The sequence below is a fragment of the Vicia villosa genome, linkage group LG4 (assembly GCF_029867415.1).
Source record: "Vicia villosa cultivar HV-30 ecotype Madison, WI linkage group LG4, Vvil1.0, whole genome shotgun sequence".
In the NCBI taxonomy this organism is placed as follows: domain Eukaryota; kingdom Viridiplantae; phylum Streptophyta; class Magnoliopsida; order Fabales; family Fabaceae; genus Vicia; species Vicia villosa.
Window position 1 is genome coordinate 148,023,241 of NC_081183.1, and position 22,188 is coordinate 148,045,428.

General features: G+C 34.4%; 2 protein-coding genes across 2 annotated transcripts; both read right to left on the reverse strand.

The window, feature by feature from the left end:
* Positions 1–80: 80 nt before the first annotated feature.
* LOC131595445 (probable inactive receptor kinase At2g26730) lies at positions 81–2,922 on the reverse strand. Its single transcript, XM_058867791.1, has 2 exons — positions 1,341–2,922; positions 81–656 (listed from the first exon to the last, which is right to left on the reverse strand). The coding sequence occupies exons 1-2, from the start codon at positions 2,755–2,757 to the stop codon at positions 133–135; spliced, it is 1,941 nt and encodes a 646-aa protein (XP_058723774.1). The 5' UTR covers positions 2,758–2,922; the 3' UTR covers positions 81–132.
* A 156-nt stretch (positions 2,923–3,078) lies between these two features.
* On the reverse strand, positions 3,079–11,653 carry LOC131595446 (peptidyl-prolyl cis-trans isomerase CYP57). The gene is made up of 10 exons (XM_058867792.1): positions 11,354–11,653; positions 11,042–11,220; positions 10,625–10,726; positions 10,384–10,490; positions 10,139–10,280; positions 9,654–9,876; positions 7,381–7,426; positions 6,067–6,265; positions 3,992–4,132; positions 3,079–3,684 (listed from the first exon to the last, which is right to left on the reverse strand). The coding sequence occupies exons 1-10, from the start codon at positions 11,571–11,573 to the stop codon at positions 3,544–3,546; spliced, it is 1,500 nt and encodes a 499-aa protein (XP_058723775.1). The 5' UTR covers positions 11,574–11,653; the 3' UTR covers positions 3,079–3,543.
* Between the last annotated feature and the right edge of the window lie 10,535 nt (positions 11,654–22,188).

The following is a 22,188-nucleotide window of genomic DNA, read 5'->3' on the forward strand; positions in this document are numbered from 1 at the left end:
AATAAACTCAAATCATAAATTAAGAGCAAATAATAAGAAGAAATACTATAAGATATTCTAAAATTATAGTCATCATAAAAAATAAAAATGAGCTTAAAATACTCAAATATAATATTAACACATCCCAAACAATCAAACTTGGTAAATCAATGATTTTTCCTCTTCATCTTTAATGGTGTTAATCATAAGAGCCACTTGGTTCATACTTGGCCTAGCCTCTAATGAACTATTAACACATCTTATAGCCACTTGAAGCATATTAACCATCCTCTCTTCACTTGCATACTCTGCCAACAAACTCCTATCAAACACTTCACCTGTCCATTCTTCTCTCACTACTGACTGAACCCAATCAGTCAAGTCAATACCATTACTCTTCACCAATTTTCCAGTTAGAAGTTCAAGAAGAATAACACCAAAACCATAAACATCTTCCTTAAATGCAAGAGTTGAACTTTGTTGATCATCCTTAGGCATAGTGCCATATTCACTTATACAAGGCTCCATGTTTTTGTTTATCAAAATGTTTGAGGATTTCATGTTTCCATGGATGATACCTTGCTGGCCAAGCTCTTGATGCATGAAAGCTAATGCTTCTGCTATTGTTGATGCAATTCCTAGTCGGCTGCTCCAATCAAAGGTTTTTTTTGAAGTACCTGAAAAGCATATCTTGCACTTTAGCTAGCTCATAATGTACCAAAAAAGAAAATATAACATATGTAAAAACAAAAAATATTTAGATTTAATCCCCAATGCTTGGCCTTTTGGTGAAAACTTGAGTTTTCAATTGTGTTTGTGTGTTCCTCTCAAGGTTTCAAGTTTGAATCTTGCTAAGTACCAACATTCCTTATGTTTGATCAATTTATACAATTTTGTTTGGTTTTAAATGGGTTCCTGCTAGTGGATGATGGGATTAGTCTCTCTGGATTGGCTTGTTGGTAAAGGTTTGAGTCTCGAGAATGTGCTCCTCACAAAACTTCAGGTTTGAATCCTGATAAGACCTAACAATTCTTATATTGGGTCAGTTCATACAGAGTTTTTTTCCTGGTTTTAACTGGCCTCTGCTAGTACACAGTGGGATTGATCGTCTTGAATTGGCTTGTTGGTGAAAATTTAGGTCCCGGGAGTGTGTTCCTCTCAAAATTTCAGATTTGAATCATGATAGGTGCTAACAATCTTTATGTTGGACCAGTCTATACAGAGTTTTGTTCTGATTCTAAAAGAGTCCCCCACTAGTGGACGGGGTAATTTGTCCCCAGAATGAGTAGGTCTCGAGGCCGGATATCCAATTTTCAGAAATAAATAAATAAATAAATAAGATTTTAGTATATAAAATTTACCATGTAAAAGCTTGAACAAACTTCCATTATGCTGATATTCATAGACCAAAAGCTTCTCTTGTTTGTTACAATAGAAAGCAAGAGGTGGCAGAACATGAGAATGCTTTGCTTGATTCAACAGTTGCATTCTTTGCTTGAATTCATCACTAGAAATACTCCAATCCTTGATCCTTTTTACAACCACTACTATCCCATTTGTTAGCATCACTTTATAAAGACTTCCATTAGTTCCTCTCCCAATCATTTCAGCAGGTGCTCTCAACAACTCCTCCAGTTTCAATTCACTCACCACTGGTTTTGAAAGAACAATAAGTGATTGTTGTGAGACCATTCCACATTCAGAGGAAATTGAAAATCCTGATTTGCTTACATCTTCTGATTTGGATTCACTCGAAACATAGCTCGGTTTTTCGATATCGTCTTTCGATGATGCTTCAACCTTCTTTCCACTCTTCTTGCTTCTTCTACACATCTTCAAGAGTACAAAAAGGATTATGATAACACCTAATGCAGCATAGCCTGAATATATCAAAATCTGTTCTTTGGAAGGACCTTTTGATTCTTCTTCTGATGTCTTATTAACAGTACTACTCAGAATCTGACCAGTACAGTTTTTTTGTAGTGGATATCCACATAGTTCTGGATTACCAAGAAAACTGTCTGCAAAGAAATGACCTTGTACATCTGGAATTTGGCCACTGAAATTGTTAAAAGAGACATTGAAATGATCGAAATTAGGGAAATAAAAAGTCGGGATATTTTCGTTGAGGTTGTTGTTTTGTGCTAGGAACATATTGAGGCCTGAGATTCTAGCCAGGTTTGGCAACGGCCCTGAAAACTTGTTATTAGAAAGGTCTAGTCTTTTCAAATTGTTTAACATTGCAAGTGAAGTAGGAAGGTTTCCGGCGAGCAGGTTTCCACTTACGTGAAGACGAGTGAGTTGTTTGCAGTTTCCAATCTCGGATGTTATTCCGCCCCTAATGTTGTTGTCGTCGAGACTGAGAAAGGTGAGCGATGCGGCCAGAGGCTGCGCGTTACAAAGCAAGGCGACATCGAGAGTTCCAGACAAATTGAACCTGTAAAGATTCAACCTCTTTATAGACATTTGAGCATCACAGTATACACCATTCCATTGATCCTTGCAGGGATCAGTGTCTGGTTTCCAATTCAAAGTAGAATTGTTATTCTGCTGGCCTTTGAGCTGTGACAGGAACTGTATTAATGTTGTCTTCACCACATCGTTTTCACAACTAATCATGTTTAGGAGAAAAATGGGTATCACCAAGAAGACCAATAAGATATTGGAGGTGATTTTCATTTTAGCAGAATAAGGGTTTGATGCAATTTGTGTTTTTTTGACAGAAATAGAACTGGTCCAATTGGCTGATATTACAATGACAACTTGATTTATAATCATAAAGCCGTCCTGCTAAAACTAATATTTGACAAATATATGCCGGCAAATGGAATTAGTAATGTCATCACCTTCTCAGTTTCATTCATTTGGCCAGCATGCTGACATCATGATTTACTAATGCTGAGTGAAACATTAAAATCTCCCATTTTTTAGACAATAGTTGGAAGACTTTTTAAAGCGCAATTTTTTGTTGAAAAATAATCTGATTTTGTTTGTTTGATAATAACACCAAAGGTTGGATGAGTCTATTCTCTTTTGAAAGCAAGGGCTGCAAAAATTCTGATTCATTTAGACAAACAAAAAATCCGTTCTCTTAATAAATTCTTCAACTCAACACGTTGGTTCCAACTTCCACAATATATTATATTAATACAACATTCATAGTAATATTAATACAAAATAACAAGTAGGTCTGTGAAAAGCTAAGCAATACATCTATGAACATTGCACCAAAACTATAATTATGTAAAACTTCGTCCTTTCACAAACAAGGGCTCGATGAATGGGGGTATCCATTCATGAGATCTTTGCCATTTGGCTTCAACTAAAAGGTGAAGAGTTAGCAATAATGCAGCTTAGATTAAAACAGGGACGATAACCCTGCATTTCACATTAGTTTTCTTGCCTATCAAAGCCCACCATCCTCTGTGCAACAAATTTTTCCTCAGTTTCTCTTAAGGCATTCTACTTAATATGTAAGGGACTCCCATAGCCGAAAGGATATTCTGGCCTTTGGAAATGAAAACCGGTCAGCTTTGTAAATTCACATAGTTGACACTTGCAAAATCAAGTAAGGGATTTTCCAGCCCATTCTCGTTCCCGTCTCTTTTGTTTTGCTTGCATCTTATTGAACTTCTCTTTCCCCTTTTCCAAAAGAGGATCAAGCACAACATAATCATTTGGATCCTCAGTGCGAGCCATGCGGTCCTGCATATATGCAGGAAAAGTTCAAGACAGTAGAAAAGGAGTAGAAAAGGAATAATCATGTTTGATCTGTAAAGACAACTCCAAGCAAAAGGGACTCGGTGTTGCTTTGCTATTGTAGAAAAGAACTAAAATGGTGATTAGAGTTCGGAAACAAATTATTTCAAAAATATGAAATTAATGTCTCTACACATGAACTGGCAGATTTCAACAATATTCTGCATTTAAAACTCAAAAGATAGGTAATCTGAATGGATATTGATGGAAAATGAAATCATTTCATATCATGGAATGGAAAGAGGAAACTAACCTTGCCAGCTGCAGAGGAAAATTTTAAGCTAACACTTCTCCAGTCAGATAATTCCTCACCACTAGCATGTTTAGATTCAACAGTTGTGGGTGTCTCCTTTGCTGATTTAGTGGATTTAAATTTTTCAAGTTTTGCCAGAACCTGAGTTATACAAAAAGAATAACGTTACGAAAGAATAATGACTGAAAGTATCCATATATGTCCAAAAAAAGGCCCACAGATGACTATAAATTATAGAAACTTCAAACAAAGCATAAGCATCACATCATAAGAACGATTTCAGGTTTATACTCATTACTACTACTCCCACCCTACTGGTCTCCTTTGACAAAAGAAAATTTAAAAAGACACCACTTCCAAATAGTTAGCTGATTGTAATAATTAGTAATTATTCTTTCTGTTGTAATTCTTTCTTCTTATATTTTGACCGGACTTTCATAGTTACTAAATGATAGCCTAGGCTGATTGGTTAGAACCTAAATTTTTGGGATCACGGTGTTGTTCTCTTATATATACGTTTGTAAAATTCTTTGTAGATAATGCAAGAAATATTCAGATTGCATTTGAGTCGATATTTCCTGAGTGCCCGCCGACAAAACGAAGCTCCAAAGATTGCTCCTGTTATTTATTTTCATGTTTCAGGTCTCACTTAAATTCCTTTTTCCACTACAGTCCACCAGAAATTTCAGCTAACCTACCTATTTAACTCTAATCTATAAAGGTAAACATTGAAATTCCTAATCCTCGTGCCATTTACAGTTTTCTAGTGTTACCTTTGATTATCTTCTTCCCATTGTGTCCATGTTTTATCATATGCTACCATTTGTAATAATGTTTAGAAAGCAGTAACCCATCCAGAAAATAACTGTTGAGATGATCAACATGGAATCCAATAATAAATGGACCATTGTTCCAACTCCTCTTAGGATTAAAGTAGATCGATCAAAGATTAGTTTCAATATTTTTCAAAAAAAGTACGTCCTTGATATTTTGGAAGAGACAGGGATCTTTTTCATATTCCTGTGGGCCCAAGTGTAAAGCTTCTACCTTATCATATGGAGCCTTATCATAACCCAAGCTGATATAGAAGATTAGTTTGGAAATTAAATTATCTCAACATAACTAGACTAAGTTGGGCAGCAAATATAGAAGAATGGCCTAATAGATTAGTATTCATTCTTTCTTCCTGTTACTGTTTCCTCTTATTTCTTGATAAACTTTCAAATTTATCATCAATAGTCTATTGGCTGATTGATTTGATCCCAAAATTTAGGAATGTAGATATCTTTTCTCTTGCACATATACTTAACCATTCTTTGTAAACAAGACAAGAAATGTTCAGATTCAATTCGTGTCAGTAAAACACAACAATTATGTCGCTGACACGCAGTACATTAATATGCCCTCTCAAAAATGGGAAATGTCATGGAACATTGATTTGGCATATCAACAAAAGTTCCACTAACTCTGTCATTTCTTTTTTTTTAATCAATAATTTTAAAGCCAGCTGCTCTTCCATATCATTTATGTTGGACTTTCCACCTTAATTGCGGTCTGTCCCTAGTCGCCTTAATTGTGGCACTTTGGCTTGCCTCATTGCAGCCCCCAACACCTTCATTGTGTTGGCTTTGAAGGGGTGAATTCAGTCCCACATTGCGATATGGCATGTATAGTGTTTATAAGTGGGGGCAATCCTCACCCTACAAGCCGGTTTTGTAGGGATGAGTTAGTCCCAACCATATTTCTTAATATGGTATCAGAGCTTAGTTTAAGATCCGGTGGGCCACCTACTATCAGGTATACGCTATTGGGCCACCCACCATTTATTTCCACGCTCCAATTGTCCAATCCATGGCGTGAGGGGTGTGTTAAGAGTACCACATCGGACAATATATGGCCTGAATATGTTTATATGAGGGGGCAATCCTCACCCTACAAGCCTAGTTACTATATGCGCTGTTGATCATATGTCTAGATAGTCAAGAACATTCTAGCACTTCAGATGGCAGAAAGGAAACAATGGGAATGAAAAAACAGAGAGCAAAAAGTATAAACAAATAAAAATCACAACATACTTCATCTTCACGCCCTTGAAGTCTGCGTTTCTTCTGCTTCTGCAAATGTCTTCCTCTCTCAGCTTCATTCAAAAGCTGCACATCTGTATCTGCATTAGCCATTCGTTCAGCTCTTGCTTCGGATCCTATTCCCTTTTTCTTCATGGACAATTTTTCCACTCTTGGTTGATCCTCCTCATCCGCACTTACAGAATTGGACCTGGAAAGAAGTTATTCAACCATTTGCCAAATCAATCAGAAACCAGTAAATAGTAAGACTCCTAAACAAGTTCACATATGTACGACATCAAATAGATATTATAAACTCCATATTTGGAAATTTTTGTATAACTATTATATCTATATTCTATAAGCAAACTTCATAGGTTAGATAAGTCAAACTAGAAGCCGTTTTAATATGTTCAATTGGCAGATAATGTTTTTCTAAATAAATGCTAGATGGTGGCAACTCCCAAGTGCCAGACTAGAATAAGGACCACCAGACTGAAGTGGATTTCTAAGGTTATACACCAAGAAATTGAAATCCCCAACAATTTTTAAGGAGAAATATCAACTGGCAGTGATTTTATATGCAAAAAAATCCGACCTTTATTAAAAAATCTTTACTAATTCTGTAAATTTTGGAGAATGAACTACAAGACCATTTTAATCTTTAGGACTTATTAACCTTGTAGAAGATTAAGCACATGCAAAGTTCCCTGTTTGAACTTGATGTGACATTCATCCAAGTAAAGCCATTTAAAAGTTGCTTCAACCTTGTGTCCTACATGGCCACAAGTTCAACTAGTTATGTTCCCCACAATGTCCATAGGGAAACAAAGATCTAATCATACAATTTAAAAGCCCTAAATTTGTTTAATGCTGTTAAGAAATGTGGTTGGGCCTAACTCAACCTTACAAAACCGGCTTGTAGGGTGAGGATTGCCCCCACTTATAAGGACATGTTCAGACCATATATTGTCCGATGTGGGACACTTAACACACCCCGTCACGCTCAAGACTAGACAACTGGAGCGTGAAAATAAATGGTGGATGGCCCGATAGCGGAAACCATAGAAGGTGGCCCACCGGATCTTAAACGAGGCTCTGATACCATGTTAAGAAATGTGGTTGGGCCTAACTCAACCCTACAAAACCGGCTTGTAGGGTGCGGATTGCCCCCACTTATAAGGACATGTTCAGGCCATATATTGTCCGATGTGGGACTCTTAACAAATGCCATAAGTTAAACCATCACCATTCAAATGTTAGTACATTGACACTTTTGTGGCAACAGCTAAAAGATATTCAAGTTCTAAATGTTGAAAATATTACCTAGCTCCTGAAACAGTATGTTTGTCTGCACTGGACCTCGACCTTCCTGCATATGAAAATGATAAGATGCTGAGCTTCATGTTACAACAATATTTTTCAATAAGAAAAACATAAAAAAGGAATGAGATATTATTATCTGTTCAACGAAATTAGTTAGAATGCTGGAAGCTTGATGATTACAGCATTCACAATATTTACATTTCACATTCCACATCAACTAGAAATAAGGTAAAAATAGTCCTTTCAAAGCTTACACAAGCTGCACCTCTCGAGCTACCTATTGGGTTTGAATTAGACTTGGTCCAAGTTTACTGTCAAACAACCACTCAGTAAATCAGTTTCTATCTCAAACTCCTCTGTAAATATTGTTAATTTTGTTCCTACTTCTTTCTTTACATATGTACAGAATTTACATTTGCATATAAATAACAATACACATAGTTCCACTTTATTGTCTATGGGAATAGACATGGAAACCCCAACACTACTGTACTTTTTGATTGTACTGATGTGAAGCAATATATTCTCAATTTCCAATATGAAAGAAGTGGATTTTGGGCAAAATGTTGTAGGTGAAAGCCCCATTGACTCAAAACCACTTGAAATTATTGCTCTGTGTGTGAACTATGGGGATTAGTCTAATAATGGCCCAAAGGACCTAAGCTGTGGCCTTTGGGGATACCCTAGGGTGCCTACTGGAGGCTAAAGGCCCTAACTACGGTTGATTAGCAAAAAAATAAATAAACTACTAGTGTTTAATCTTATCGTATCAAATCACAACCATCAATCATATCAAAATAAATTGGAAGGAGAGGAAGCGAAGGTAGCAGTTAGAAGGGGGTATAACAGAAAGACAAGTGCCAACTGATAAGTGGAGTGAGGGATGGAAAAGATTTATATATAATAGAGAGGTGGGGACCGATAGTTGTGGGAAGGAACTGGGCTGAGTAGAGACCTGTTCTCTCTTAGATAGAGAAGGAATGAGTCATTCTATTTGGATCATCTTGCAAGGATTTTATCTTCATTCCATAGTTCCCGATTCACTTTCTTTTGTTGGATCATGTCTTTCCATATTGTAAGAAAGACATTCATCCCTTGATTTCAGTGAATTGCAACATTTACTTTTATATTCTTTGTGTACTTGGTTCTACACTTCTACCAGATTTATAAATTAATCTCATTAGTAGTAAGCATTAATTCATTACCACTATGATAATTATATTTAAAGCAACATGTTTTATGTGACACTTTCATTTGCTTTTGCAACTTCAAAATGAAGTGAACATTCTCCTAGAGTGTTGATAAACCAAAAAGGAATTTTATAGTTCATAGTAAGCAAAGATATTATATGGCATAAAAAATTTCAATCAATTGTTCATGTAGTAAATTGACATTTTTTAACTGTTTTCTCATTTGTTAAGACTACCGCTTTGTGTAGTTGAAATATAAATATTCCCTTCGACAGGTGCCAAATGTCATTATTACGACTTGATTTTACTTAACATTATGCTTTGACAATTTCCTAATTCTATTTTCTGAATGTTCACCATTACTATAAGCTGGTGAGACAAACATTATCAAAAGAGGTAGAAGTTTGATTCCATAAAGTTGACATTTTGAAAGTAATGGGTTGAAGAATAGAGAGATAAGATGAATTACTACTGTATTGACTAAAATTGGTAATGGAAAAACAGAGAAAATCTGGAAGAATATATTAAGCAACCCTAGCCAAATGACTCCCTTACCAGAGAATATTATCAGTGATCCATCTCTCTCCTTTAACAGAACCCACTCATCATAACTCTCTCATACCACCCCTTATTATCTCTCTCATGTGGCAGAATTCATCATACCTCCCCTTATTCCTAATAATAATATAACCAACTCTCACACTACTCTCATTTCCCTCCTTTCCCTGCCAGCTCAGCCTCCTCATTCTTCTTAAGATGCTTCCTATACAGTAAACTTGCCATACGGTGGGCCTGGCCACATTACTTGGTGGCAGCTGGCCCAACTCCCGGTTCCTATCACAAAGCACCTTAATTTATTTAAAATTTACACCTATTACATAGGAAGTGACCTAAACAATTGGCAATATATTAATCTTCTATTGAGATGTCAAGTAAATAAACATGGAAATCTGAAAGCTACTCTAACAACACAGTGTAAAAGTTACATGCTCATGAAAATTCCACGGTAGAACCAAACACTTTCTAAACCAGAGGTAGAGATTTTATAACTAAAATGTACAATATGGAAGGTAAGTGAGGTACCATTTTGCATCTTTGGTTTGGGCGGGAGATCATCCAGTTCCTTCCGCTTTTTGAGTATTTGCATGCGCATTCTTGAATCAAAATCTGCTTCATCGTCATCACCGGAATCAACATGAGACAATTTATCAGCTCCAGAATCTTTCCGAGGCTCTTCTTTTTTTGAAATAAGTGCATCCCTTACAGATAACTGCAGATCCCTTTTTAGTTTACTGTCAGATGAACTCTGCAAAATCAATTAAAGAAAGCTTATATGTGTGGCCATTTGATGTAACATTTGTGCTATTAGGTTTTTATTTAAACATGAACTTTCAGAGGGGAATTATACAATATCTGCATAATCTGGGAGCTGTAAGCCAAAAACAGCTTATATCCCTAAATTATAAATAGATGGAATAATAAAAAAAATCATAATTATCAGCTACAAGGTGTCAAGCATGAATGCGGTACAAGAATCGAAAGGAAAAACTAGATGAAAGGCTTTTTACCAATTCATTATTGGCATTTTCATCCTTTAAAAGACGAGGATCGTTCAAGACATCATGACTGCTCACAATCTTTTTCTTCACCAATGTCAATTCTTTTTCCTCTTCTTCAGTTTCTTCTCCAAATGAAAGCAAGTTCAAATTTCTGAAATTTAAATTTGCAACAAAAAAATAATAAAAATAAGCAACCTATTGCATTCCATTGAGTTCTAAGAAGACAGTTATCATAGAGAGAATGAATGTCTCACTTTACACCTTTCTTCTTTGCATCTTTACCATCTGTATCACGTGTAGCTTTAGTCTCAGGTTTCTGAAGTGTTCTTGGAACAATGTCTTCAAATGGGTTCCACAACACCTAAACAACCAAGGGGTTTAAGAAAACACTAAGAAGGTTAGAATCTCCCTTCAAAATGATTCCTCAATACCTAGAACAACCTCTTCAATTAATTTTCATGCATTGATAATCAAAATCACAAATCCACAACATACCTCAACCGATAATATCTTTGGGGCTGGATCTAAAGGCCGGTCACTCTTATCCGTCTCAACTTCACCAAGTCTCAACAGATTATACATTGTATCTCCAGTCACCTAAAAACAAATAACAATTAGAACAATCAATCCACTGTGCGTGTCCCTAAAATCACAAACACAACACACTACCATCGTTTTAAATAAAGGTCCGCAACAACAATCTGAGCCACAACATAGTAGCAGTTTTTTATGTTGTCAAAACCAAGATACAACTGGAATTGAAGCAGCATCAGCCACATATGACCATAATATCGAGGACCGCAACCTCTACTTAAACCCTAAACATACTACCACTACTATTTCTCCTCCTCATTAACTATAATAATAATGAGAATAATTTCGCTACATAAGCATTGCAATTGCATCATTTACCTTTCCGAAAATGGTATGCTTTCGATCAAGCCAATCACACCGGTCAAGAGTAATGAAAAACTGACTTCCATTAGAATTAGGTGTCCCAGAATTAGCCATTGCAACCAAACCTCTATGCTTGAATTTAATACGCGAATGAAACTCATCAGCAAAAACATCTCCATAAATACTCTCACCTCCTACAACAATCAAACAATTCAATTTCATTTCATTCCCCATATCAAATATCAAAAAATAAAACCCTAAAAACCAATCAGAAGAAAAATTGAGAAACAAAACAACGGATACTGTTACTGAATTTCAATTAAGTACCGGTGCCGGTTCCGGTGGGGTCACCACACTGAACGAGGAAGTCTTTGATGACACGGTGGAAGATGGTGTTGTCGTAGTAATTTTCGAGGCAGAGTTGAACGAAGTTTCTTACGGCTTTGGGAGCTTCTTTAGGCCAGAGCTCGATGTCGATAGGGCCGCGCGTGGTATTCACGACCACTTTTCCTTTTGTCGGCGGTTCCAAGACGTACACCGTCGACATCTTCTTCTTCTATTGCGATCGCTCCGCCGGAATAAGCAGTGATTTTGATTCTGGGGTTTGTATATGTCGATTATTTAAATTTTGCGGACCAAAAAATAATCAATTTTACATTAAAAAAACATAATCAATTTTTGCCGTAAAAAACAATATTTTTTTCGATATGGAATAACAAGGGAATGTGCTATTGAATTATTATTATTAATAAAAAAAATTTAAACAAAATTTGGAAGTGTATGTTCACACTAAATGTTTGATTTGTTTTTGCTTTGACTAATTTATTCAAATTCGATACGGTTATGGTGCGAAAAATATTCGAGCGTACTAATGTTTGAAATCATTATACGGTCGTCACTGAAGTTTTATTTTTAAAAAGAAAACATAGATAAAACCCTTGAAAAATATAAACATGATTATCGCAATCATTTTCAGATTTTGGATTATGCGAGGGGAAGATTTTAACATCTTTCACATCTGTTGTACTCAGCGGGAACATTTTAATTAGTTTTATGAGTGTTTATATTGAAAAAATCGGAGTTTTCTGTTTATTAAAAGACGTTTACAAAAGAATGGGAAATTTTAGTTTTTTATTGTATGTGTTTGACAATATGTTGAATCTTACTCCTACGTATTCTCGTGTGCAATGGGAAACTGAAAGCTTCGTAGTTTGTGGGTAGAGAATGTTTATTTGTTAGTTGATTTTAATTAATGATGTTTAGGTCGCATTCTAGTCGTTAAACGTTGCTTGTATACTCGCGCGCGAGAGGCTTAAGCATTTGTTTGTATTACGTTAGAATGGATAAAAATCGTGTGTTTATGAAGAAGTTTGACATTTGATTGCATAGAGACAAAAAAACAATTTAATGAGTTAAAGTTATTTTTAGATGTGGAGGATGAATAACTGATTCGAAAAAAGCGTACCCTAAGCCTTCGATTATTCGAGAAACAAATGAATGTACATTCATCCATTCCTCTTTTAACCTAAGTTTATTGTCAAAATTGTTTGTGGAAGACGAGTAATCGTCTAGACAAAGTGTATACTAAATCCTTGATAAACAAACGAATGTACATCCACCCATTGCTTCCAAGTTATTTAGATGTATTTTAAATGAGCTACGTACAATTGATCGAGAAAAGTGTATGCTAAGCATTCACTATTCAAGAAACAAGTAACTGTACATTTACTGGTTTCTTTTTAATCCGTATTTATTGAGAAAAGGAAAATGATTTTAAAAAAAATAAATTATTATTTTTGCTTTTCGAAACCTTATTTTGTTTTTTAGTATCTTAATATTTGCCTTTTATTTTATTTAATAATTAAAATAAATAAAATAAAATGAATTAAATAAATTAATGAAATAAATTAAATCCAAAGGGGGTGCAAACAAGATAAAGTGGGGTTTAAAAGAAAAAATATGCAAATAGGCCTTGAGCCCAATAAAAAATAAATTAACCAAATGAGAAGGTACAAACCCTAAATAGAAGTGAATTAGCAATCTGAATGGATCTAAGCCCAATTTACCTTAACCATAATTATTTACATATTATTAGTTAATAATAATAATAATAATAATAATAATAATAAAAGAAATTAAATCAAAAATAAAGAAAACATATACTGCACATGGGAGGGGGCGTCTCCTTTGTCTCCCATTCTCGTCTAAAAAATAAATAAGAAATAAGAAAAGTCGATTTTAAAAAATTTAAAAACCAACCAATATAATGTGAAGGAGAGAAAAATACACAAGAAGGGGGGTTGAATTGTGTATTGTGAATTCTTTTTATTTTTGAATAAACCAACTTTAGAATCTGAACTCAGAGTTGTTAGCAGCGGAAAGAAATAATACATAAGCAAGAAGTAAAATAACAAACAGAGTTATCTCGGTTCCTCCCACAAACTGAGAGTGGTCTAGTCCCCTTGTCTAACAAGATATTTTTCACTATAATCAATCATATTACACTTTTCTCAAACAAACTAGCAAGAGACTTCAACTACTCAATCACACTAGAAAGAGACTTCTACTCAAGCTCACAAGCAAGAGGCTTCCACTGCTCAAGTAAACTAACAATAAACTTCTTATACTTTAAACAAATAGTTTAGAAGAAAAGCTAACCATTATAATTGATGTAATATCAGAGATATAGAAGAGATACAATACACACACAAAAATTCTTTACACACTTAAGATCTCTAAGAAATGCAAGGATAAGAAATCTCAAGATCTTGTGCAGCAAATTCTTCAACTCATTTTATAGAGGTGGAAAAAGAGACGTCGGAATGTAACTTGCACAAGTGATCTTTATAGAGAAGCGATTCCAAGAGACATATTGGAAGATGATCTGTTAAGATTTTTATCCTCTGTGTAATAGCTTTAACTAGGGTGTCTTTCTCGTACTAAATATCTACCAATATGTCGGAGCAAACTTAATATGTCTTGTCAACTTTCCTTGAGCCTTCCACTAAGAAACTCTAGTTGACCTTCTCCAAAATTTGGCTTTGACAAGATGGTTCTACTTTAAAGACAGAGTACGGACTAGATGCTCGATACCTTTAACTCAGGTCTTCGGAGTCTGAACTATCACCAAAAGGTGAAATACCAAGTGTTGAGTCATCAGATTCTGATCCTTCAGAATTTGAGACCTTTAGCTTCTCTTCATAAGCTTTTCACCAGGGTCAGAACCAGGTTGATTTTTAAGCTTATGATCCTGTACACTTAAACAAATGCTAGTATACTCAATTATTATTTAATTAATTTGTTATCATCAAAACCACAGGGTTATGAACAATTTTGTTCCAGCAATCTTCCTCTTTTTGATGATGACAAACAAAAGTGTTTAAGAACAATGGTTGGTCAATTTAACTAACTTGACAACATCTGAGTCAGAGACTTGTAAGCTCTCCCTAAGTCTAATAGAGCATACCATTTATTTCATAACAAATTTCAAATTGTTCATTTTCGAATTCTCTACCGAGATCAATTCAAATTTTCAAAATATTTGTCCTTTTTTCATTTTGGATTTGTTTGTAGAATACAACAAATACAAATTAATGTAAATAAAATTTAGGGGTCTAGATGAAGACACAATGTTTTTTATTTTGAAAAGAGAGTTTTACCATTCTCATTTTGGCTAGCTTTGCAAAGAGATTATGATTTGTATTTTAAATCAGGAAGTCTTCTCATAAGTTCTATGTCATATCCAATTCTCTTTATTCTTAAACAAAAGGAATTTAACATTATCTTTGTTGATTTTATAAACCTTGTTTTTCCTTCCCCCATGAAACAAGACTGAACCATCTTGTTGACTAATAATTTTACAAAACTTTTGATTAAAGACAATATAATAGCCCTTGTCGCTTAATGGACTTATGCCTAATATGTTATGATTTACTCCTTGAACTAAAAGGACATTATTATTAATAAAAGGGAAATATGAGTTACTAATTGTACCATATCCAATGATCTTCTCTTTTTAGCTCCCACCAAATCCCACATTTCCTTTATGTTTCAATGCAGGCTCTAAAACATATGCTTTTCTCCCAAGATGTGTCTAGAGTATTCATTATTCAAATACTAAGTTTAGTGCTTTAAACCTTCCATGCAACATATTTGTAACATAAAATTTGACTATCAGGTATCCATATCTTTTTGGATCCTTCGTGGTTAGTCCTAGAGAGTTTTTTTTTTTTGATTTTTTTAGCCTTACTATTTTTTAACAATGAACAAGATGATTGTTTATTCACTCTTTTTAAGTAATTTAAATAAGCCATAGAAATTAAAAATTCTGAAGTATGAACTTGATTGATATGTTCATCCTTCGTACATATAATTTTTCTTTTGTCGTTTTTGCTTATTTGATAGATCATAGAAGCAATTTGGCTTCTCCTCATTTTATTAGCTAGAAACTCTTGAAGGGCGTTTTAATATCCACTAGAGTATGAGTTGATAAGTACAGATGATTGAGATTTTAAATAACTATTTTTAGTGTTTAAATCTTCCATCTAATGATTCAAAACCATTTCTTTTCAAGCAAAATAGGGTAAATGATCATTTCATTTCTTATGGGGGCAGATGATCATTCTTAGTTTGAATATAGATGAGCATTTCTTTCGCATATTATCATATCTATATCCTTAGATGATTGCAAATATGCTACACAAGGAAACAAAACATACTAAGTATCAACTATTATTAACTATTGTTATCATTAAAATCCTTCAAATAAAGTTAGTTATTTCTCTAAACCATTTTTCGAACATGATTAATTATATAAGCATCACTCAAAACTACTTCACCCCAATATAATTTTGGGACAATCATTTGTAGGAGAAGAGTTCGAGTGACTTGAAGTAAATGAAGATATTTTCTTTCTTAACACTAATATATCGTGGGGCTTTAAACACATATAAATTCGTGGATGATGCCTTATTTACTAGTGAAGATGGGAAAGGTATGATTAACATATTCTTTACTATTTTTCAGAATGTATTCTTTTAATGTTTTTCCAAATTGTGTTTGTACCACACTGTAAATTGACTGCACAATTGAGGTACAACTATAAAGGGAAAAATTCAAGTTACTTATGTTGGGGGAGTCTGGGAGTCGGGAGCACCAACAGTACCAATGGTCTAAGACCACAAGAGAGAGTGACGCCACATCTCAACCTAAAACCTTAAGGTGTTAGGTTAATGGGTCATCTCTTATAAATCCAACATTTCACAAGTGTGAGTCTCCCGCATCATATAACAAGATCCTACATCGGATCCAGCTCCCGCTCCCCCTCCAAGCCAAACCATGGCTCTGATACCATTGTTTAGGAGTCCGGGAGAGTCGAAAGCACCAACGGGACCAATGCTCCAGGAACACAAGAAAGAGTGACGCCACATATGAACCCAATGTTGGGAAAAGTAACAAACATAGAGAAAAAGAGGAACACAATCACAACACAAGAATATAAAGTGGAAACTCCAAAATCGGAGAAAAAACTACGGTCGTTGTCAATAGACAATCAGAGAATAACACTATATGAAAATTGTTATAACACATGATATACCCTCAACTAACCCAGACCCTTAGTATACCCACACCCTCCAAAACAAATGTTTAACTACATCTCACAATACTCTAATACAAGATCATAAGACAACAAAGAAAGTCAAATACAAGCTTAAAGTGCTTTTGTCTGGTACATCTTGTAAAGAAAAACTTGAATCCTATATATAACCTTGGACTCCCTCTTCCTTCAAAAAAATAAGAGATGTGGGACTTCTTCAACATATACATTTTCAACCAAACCCAACAATCTCCACTTTGATTAAAATAATATATTAACTTTCATTTTCTTCACCGACAATCATACTCCACCATAAAGAGTATAGTCACTTGAAGCTACATCACTCCAAGAATTTTCATATAGTCTTTCCTAACAAACGTAGCTTTAAAAACTATCATACTCCACTTAAAGAAGATTATACTTCACTTGAAATTAAACCACTTCAAGAATTTTCATATGCCGAAAACCAGGTTGAAACTTTATGGTGCAACTTCCATGTTGGTAGGAAGCTCTTCAATCATCGACATAATATTCCATCTTGTGTAATCTTGATTGTATCAACACATCTTTGACTTGAACTTTCCACAAGTCAAAAACAATTATGCCATCAATTTTCTCTAGCCCAAACCGCACAGTGGAACTTGTGACTGCAGCTCAACAACTCCTTCACAACATCACCCTTCTTTTTTGACGTGGAAGTTCAGACAAAGACTACAACTACGGAGAATACTAAGAACTCATATCCCTGGATCGAACCAAAAGCTCTAATACCAGTTATTTGGGAAAAACAAGCATAGAGAAAAATAGAAACATAATCACAACACAAGAATATAATGTGGAAACTCTAAAACTGGAGAAAAAACCACAGTCGTTGTCAATAGACAACAAGATAATAACACTATGTGAAAATTGCTACAACACATAATATACCTTGAACTAACCCAGGCCCCCGATATAACCACACCCTCCAAAATAAATATTTAACTACATCTCACAATACTCTATACAAGAGCATAAGAGAACAAAGAAAGTTAAATACAAGCTTAAAGTGCTTTTGACTGGTACATATTTCAATGAAAAATCGAATCATATATATAGCCTTGGACTCCCTTTAAATTCACAAAAATAAGCAATGTGAGACTTCTTCAACATATATATTTTCAACCAAACCCAACAATCTCCACTTTGATTAAAATAATACGTTAAATTTCATTGTCTTCACTGACAATCATACTCCACTATAAAGAGTATAGTCACTTGAAGCTACACCACTCCAAGAATATTCACATTGTCTTCACTGACAATCTTAGTTTTAAAAACTATCATACTCTACCTAAAGAAGAGTATATTTCCCTTGAAATTAAACCACTTCAAGCATTTTCACATGTCGAAAATCAGGTTGAAACTTTATGGTGCAACTTCCATGTTGGTAGGAAGCCCTTCAACCATCGACACAATCTTCCATTTTGTGTAATCTTTATTGTATCAACACATCTTTAACTTGAACTTTCCACAAGTCAAAACAATTACTCCATCAATTTTCTCGAGCCCAAACTGCCTAACGAAACTTGTGACTGCAGCTCAACAACTCTTTCACAACACCACTCTTCTTTTCTGATGTGGAAGATCAGACAAAGACTGCAACTACAGAGCATACTAAAAACTCTTATCCCCGAATCGAACCAAAAGATCTAATACCATTGTTGGGGAGTCTGGGAGAGTCGGGAGCATCAACGGGACAAATGCTCTAGGACCACAAGAGAGAGTGACGCCACATCTCAATCCAAAATCTTAAGGTGTGTTAGGTAAATGAGTCATTTCTCTTATAAATCCAACATTTCACCCATTCATAGACAATGTGGTGCTTTACTCACTCACACTTGCACTCAACAACTTGATAGCAATCATCAATAAAAGAAACAAATCATCTCACACCAAAAATATTAGAAATAGGGACATGTTCTCAAATATTATAATGAAATAAAATTTAATTGTTCAACATTTTTAATAAGACTTTAAAAAAGAGTAATGTTCCCAAATATTATAATGAAATAAGATTTAATTATTCAACATTTTTAATAAGACTTTAAAAAAAAGTAATTTGATAGTGTCTAGATAACTTGCAAATTCTAAATTTGAAAGGTACAACATATCTACAATATAAGAAAATATTATGTTCTGCTAAATACCAAAATACCCCTATTGCTCCTCAATGTACCACGTGGATACCTTCTGCATTTAGAATTCAAATTCTTGCTTACTTGGCACTATCTTATTTCTATTTGCTTCCAAAACTATTGATTGCTTTTTCAAATCAGAGTTCTTCGTTCTCTCTCATATCTTTCTCTCTATTCAGCTTCAAAACTCAACCCTAATTTATCTTCAACCCTAAACCATCTTCCATCTTCAAAGCTCAACCATCTTCATCGCCTTCCTCCGAGCTTTTTACATGGCAAGACCGTTGGAGAAAATTTTATTTTTCCTCTTCCTCTTTGTCTCCAGTAAAACACATCCATCTCAAATTTTTGTTGGTGAGTTATAAGTTATGTCGCTTCGTATGGGGTTGTCGGTTTGATTCCACCGTTCGTATTTCACCACCAACGTTGCTATTTGCCTCAAGGTATGTTCAATATTGAAGATTAAGGGTTTTAGGATTTATATGTTTTGTTGATTTGGGGTTTTCTTACGGTGTTGGTTTTTTGAACTGGGTTGTTTTAGGCTGAAGATGATAAATATAATTATATTACAAGGATTGTTGAGTTCTTTGAATATGAAGACAAAGTTCTGTAAGGATACATCGTTCTGATTTTGGTATGGTTTATTGCTCTTTCAGTTTATAGATATTAAATTGATAAACCCTAATCCTTAATCTTTTTTCGTTGTTTCCAATTTCTCCGCTTCGTTTCTGATTTACGTGTTGTTTCCACGTGGATCTTTCTGATGCCACCGATCATATTGGATTCAAGTCTAATGAATTGTTGTAGTTGAGAAAAGGATTATGTTGTTGATATATTTTTTTGTTCCAGGTTTTGATGTTAGCTGATTTTGGAATGTCGAAAGAAATTGAGGAATCCGAGAGATCTAACTCTGTGTGGGACTACATAATATATGGCTCCGGAAGGTAATGAAATGATAACCTGGAAGTAATGAATTGTCGCAATTTATAAATGGGAGGAGAAGCTGAATTGTAACATGTTTTGTGCAGGTTTGTTATAATTGATTACCGACTGAACGCAATGATATGGAGTCATTGGATGCATAGATTATAAGGGTTAATAACAGTTGGGGCAAATGAAGGTTAGTTAGAGTTTATTTTTAAAATGGTTAATGTTAGTTTAATTTACTTTTTGAAGTGTTTTGGCGGTGTATGCGGGCTGTCTTAAATTTAAATGCAGTATGGTGATTTGTCTTTGAATTGTCAACTATTATGAGAGTTCGGTCTATTTTCTGGCTTGATTGAACTGTTTTGTTCCTGTGTATTATTAGGATGCAATGTAGAGAGTCTGAGGGACAACAACACTTTATGCTTCTTACAGCTCTCATCGTCCAAATTACGTTGAAATTGTTGTTGTGCGTCACGGTGAAACAACTTGAAATGCTGTCAGTAAAATCCAGGTACTTTTCTCTTTCCTTTTTATTTTTTCACCTTCTGCTCAGAATCTTGAATTGCATCAATTGAATGTCGCATTTATTTTTATATTTGTTGTTCCTTTTGAAATTTCCGGCCCTGATCTGATTATGTTCATACTCCACTAATACATGTAAACAGGTACAACTGGATGTTGAATTAAATGAAACTGGAAGGCAGCAACTAGCTGCAGTAAGTTGTGTTTTTTTGTTTTCTAATTTCTATTTATTTTGTTGACTTATGTTTTCATGGTTCTGATTAGTGTTAAATTTACAATTGAGGTGGGTGATAGACTCTCCAGGGAATCTAAGCTCTCAATTGTATATTCTTCGGACCTCGAAAGAGCTTTTGAAACAGCGCATATAATTGCATCCAAATGTGGAGGGGTGGAGGTTAGCAACTAGAGTCATTTTTCTACATGTTGCCTATTAGACTATTACCTATTCTTCTTTTTCTGAATAATATTTTCCTACAACTGAAACTTTAGGTTATTAAGGATGCTGACCTACGGGAAAGATATAAGATAATCATCCATTTTTCATTGAGAATGACATGTCAGTCAACTCTACCAAATCTCATGTAGGCAGAGATGAGATTGCGAAGCTGTTTCCGAACCTGTTCAGGCAATCGTCGCCGATGCTGGTTTGATAACAATCCATGAATTTCAGTTCTAATACTTGAATTTCATTTGGAAGACTTTTTTAAAGTCCTCATTTTCATCCAACTGTGGTAGTGGCCGATGAAAAAGAAGTGGAGCTTGATATAGATTTTCTACTGAAATTCCTCTTCTCTTTTTCCTTTTGAATTTGTAGTTTTATTATAATATGAACTTTTACCTCAAAAATATATTTTATTTTGATCCAAATGACATTTAAATAGACAATTTTAGTGTCTACTGGAAGTGATTTTGTAGATCCCTATTTAAGAAGAGGCCATTTAAGAATAATGTCTGATCTATATATGATTTGCAGCAACAGTTTAAGGGCCACCCTAAGAACACATCACTGGCCAATTGGTCTATGTCGTTGTCTTGATGACCTCGGAATCTGTTAGAATCATGTAGTAGCTTGCTAGATTCATTCAGCTTTATTTAAAATTGTACCATAAAAAACTGTGGTTAGTTATATATTTCTTTTTCTATTAAAAAGGTTTGGTCACTTCCTGGTGCCCTTCTGTTACTTTTGGATTGATATCAGAGATAGTAGATAATGGCAATCCAAGTAAATAATATTTATATAAAATTTAAACAAATTAGTTACTATTATATATCTAGATTAATTATTTCTCATTGTTACTTATTTGGTATTTTTTTATATATGCAGATTGCACTTTAGTGTTTGTCCTCATTTATGCGCCCTACAATTTTGCTTTTATGCAGTGTTATGCATCTTGGTATGGATCATGTCCTGTTGTAAGTTATGCTAATTGATTAGTAATTTTAAATGAGTTGCTTTAAAACTAATCTAATAAAACAAACAATTCTATAAAAAATTGTAGATTAGTTTGATATATATGAAGGTGGCAATTGAATATGTCAGTATGCTTGCTAATAACTTAAATACCTTACTGAATCTAATGCTTTAAAGCTTTGACATAAACATCACTATTTTGAAAGAGTAGAAGTGATTTAATGAAATTGTATGGTATGATATCAGTGTAGTGTCCAACACTAAGACATGCATTTAAATTAGTGCTACATAATTCTAATGTACTACTATAATTTGCTTTTTTATTGAAATCTTTCAATTATTCCTTTAGTATGGGTATCCAGAGAATGGTGCCACAAACTGATAGAATATCATCTGGCCTATATAAATTTGTGACGAATTATTAACTTTTTAATATATTTTATAGCTTCCACTGTGTATTTTTACAACTTTCATTCATGTCAAGCTGACTTAAAAGGTTTGTTAACGTTGGTGATATTCTTACACCTTT

What these genes read in the sequence shown, in the direction of transcription:
- LOC131595445 (XM_058867791.1), bottom strand. Translation starts at nt 2,757, where the DNA reads ATGATTATAAATCAAGTTGTCATTGTAATATCAGCCAATTGGACCAGT. An exon ending in TTTGTTCAAGCTTTTACATG is followed by an intron (nt 657 to 1,340) that starts GTAAATTTTATA and finishes TATGCTTTTCAG; the next exon opens with GTACTTCAAAAAAAACCTTT.
- LOC131595446 (XM_058867792.1), bottom strand. Translation starts at nt 11,573, where the DNA reads ATGTCGACGGTGTACGTCTTGGAACCGCCGACAAAAGGAAAAGTGGTC. An exon ending in CAAAGATATTATCGGTTGAG is followed by an intron (nt 10,491 to 10,624) that starts GTATGTTGTGGA and finishes TTGGTTGTTTAG; the next exon opens with GTGTTGTGGAACCCATTTGA. An exon ending in TTTCCTCTGCAGCTGGCAAG is followed by an intron (nt 3,685 to 3,991) that starts GTTAGTTTCCTC and finishes GCATATATGCAG; the next exon opens with GACCGCATGGCTCGCACTGA.